Here is a 2,504-nt window from a genome sequence, read left to right on the forward strand (position 1 = left end):
TTTCTTTATTTTGCCCATTAACCAACAATGTAGGAAGTATTCCTGAATACATGATCAAAAATGTTCCAGATTAATTTGAAATTTGTTTGTCAAAATACCAAACCTGCCTCAATCTGTTTCCATCATTTTCAGACGTACTCGTAATCGGTTTCACATAATGCTTTAAATCTACTACTGAAATGCAGAAATTTTGTTACATGCGTGGCATTGATATCATAATGACAAATAAGATAAAAAGGGAGTACTAATTAGGCCACACTTTCATCCCTTATTATTTTGATTATTTATGCATCTTACCTTCACTGGCTCTCTAAAGATGACGGAAATGGAAGAAAATGTGATTTTCATATGTCGGATCTGGCACACTTTTGTGTACGTGCTTTTTTCGATAACACATATAAATGTTTTGAAAAAAATGTATCATATGTCATACTGGCCCGAAGGAAGTAAATTTGCAATGCAGTTAAAACTGTATGGTTGATGCTAGGAGATTTTATTGTAACGGAAAAGGGATTTTCGACATGTAATACCTTTTTCAGTGGATCATACACCTGACATTACGAAAATAAAATAAAATAAAAGTTAGGCAGACTCAGTCTTCTCATTGGTCTGGGCAGTGGCAGTGGATCCAGCATCAGAGGCACCATCACCTCTACCCTCAGTGTTACAGGCAAGGCAAGGTAGCTTCTTCTCAAGGGCAGCTCGGTACTTGGGGTGACTGATGGCGTACACGATGGGGTTATAGACGGCGTTGGCCTTGGCGAAGACGGAGCCCCAGATGGAGAACAAAGGAGTAACCATGGACCTGTTGAACATTCCTCCCCAGTTGATGATGAAGTAAGGGGTCCATGCCACGAACCACAGGGTGACGGTCATGAGAGCAACCTTGCACAGTCGGCACTCAGCTGAGGTCTTTTGGGCTTCCTCGCTTCTCAAAGACTTGACTCCCATCTTCTTGGCTTGTTCTCGCATTCCCTTCTCGTGAGCAGCAACAGCCTTAACGATGAAAGTGTAGCTGTAGATGATGTATGCAAGAGGGAAAAGATATACCCATACTGAATAGATGTACAGATAACTTCTAGAGAGTTCAGTCTCCGTCAGGTAGTCAGTACCACAGGCAAGCATATTCCCTTCAGGCACATAACGGTTCCATCCGAAGAAGGGAGGAAGGCACCAAGCAAGAGTGAAACCCCAAGTGCCAGCAATCCTCATCATAGCACCACCAGATGTGAGAGGTTCAGCAGATACTCCCTTGACGATGACATTGTATCGGTCAGCAGTGATGAAGACCATGGACCAGATGGACACGCAACCGAAGAAAGAACCGAAGAAGGCATAGATCTCACAGAAGAATGCTCCGAGAATCCATGTTCCCCAATAAGCATTGACCAGAAGAGGAGGAGTCATGGTAAGCATCATGAAGAAGTCGGAGATGGCCAAGTTGACGACCAAAAGATTGGCAGGTGATCGTAGGGCTTTTGTTGTCATGAATACCCAGATGACAACAAAGTTGCCTGCCAGGGATAACGATCCCATAATTACCATCCAAAAGCCGAGAAGTCCATACCAGAGAGGATTCATGGGAGGGAACTGATACCAGTGAGAGTGTACCATATGAAGCAGGCCTTCTGGCACTGTATCTACCACTGTATAGTTGCCATAAGGATTGGTGGATGGAAGGACAGTGTCCTGGGTTGGGCTGTTCCACGATGACATCTGTAATGAATATTGTAGGCATGAATATTTCACAAATGAATGACCAGAGAAGTAAACATGTAAGTATATGTAATAAGTAATTATAAAGATTTACATGATTACCTTAATATTCATATGCATACATACATAGATAAATTTATTTGTCTAAGTTATTATCTTTATTTTTTCTTCAGATTATGAAGACCTATTGATAGGTAAATGGACTACATTCGACACAGAAGAAAAATCAATTATGGATTTTTTTTTTTACATTTCACGAATAATTGTTCTTACTTTTGGAACAAAAGAGTTTCTCTCGACCCGAAGAAATTTCAGTAACGAACTACTTCGGTGGGAGACACTTCTGCCTGAGTTCCTGCCTAGAAACTGGGGGCTTGTGTCTGAACACAAGCTTAAATAGCCGGCTGAACACACATTACAAGATTAGCGTCTTACTTACCCAGCACGATCACTTGTATCTTCAGGTTTTGTGATATGCAAAGACATACATCTTTAAGTGTTTGCATAAGTTGAAAGCAAATAGCATAAAAACAGTTATCAACTCCTGTTATATATCACCAAGGAAAAATTATCAAGCTATCTAACATAAAAAACAACTGAATACGATTCGATAAAACACTATTATATTCTTTCTAGAAATTGCCATCGCCAACATTTAATAATGTTTGTTTAATACCAAGTTCAAAATCACTAATTCTTTGTGCTGGGATGATCTATATCTGCACCGATTTAGAAGTATGTAATTTCATTACTAATGAAAATTAGCATCTGACCTCGCGAAGCATAAT

The 2,504-nt window shown here is 40.1% G+C and overlaps 1 protein-coding gene across 1 annotated transcript; it reads right to left on the minus strand.

The window, feature by feature from the left end:
- Positions 1 to 476: 476 nt before the first annotated feature.
- LOC119581651 (rhodopsin-like) lies at positions 477 to 2,071 on the minus strand. Its single transcript, XM_037929775.1, has 2 exons — positions 1,990 to 2,071; positions 477 to 1,716 (listed from the first exon to the last, which is right to left on the minus strand). Exon 2 carries the CDS (start codon positions 1,714 to 1,716, stop codon positions 583 to 585), a length of 1,134 nt encoding a protein of 377 aa, XP_037785703.1. The 5' UTR covers positions 1,990 to 2,071; the 3' UTR covers positions 477 to 582.
- Positions 2,072 to 2,504: the final 433 nt, after the last annotated feature.

This window comes from Penaeus monodon, chromosome 15, assembly GCF_015228065.2.
Source record: "Penaeus monodon isolate SGIC_2016 chromosome 15, NSTDA_Pmon_1, whole genome shotgun sequence".
Taxonomy (NCBI): domain Eukaryota; kingdom Metazoa; phylum Arthropoda; class Malacostraca; order Decapoda; family Penaeidae; genus Penaeus; species Penaeus monodon.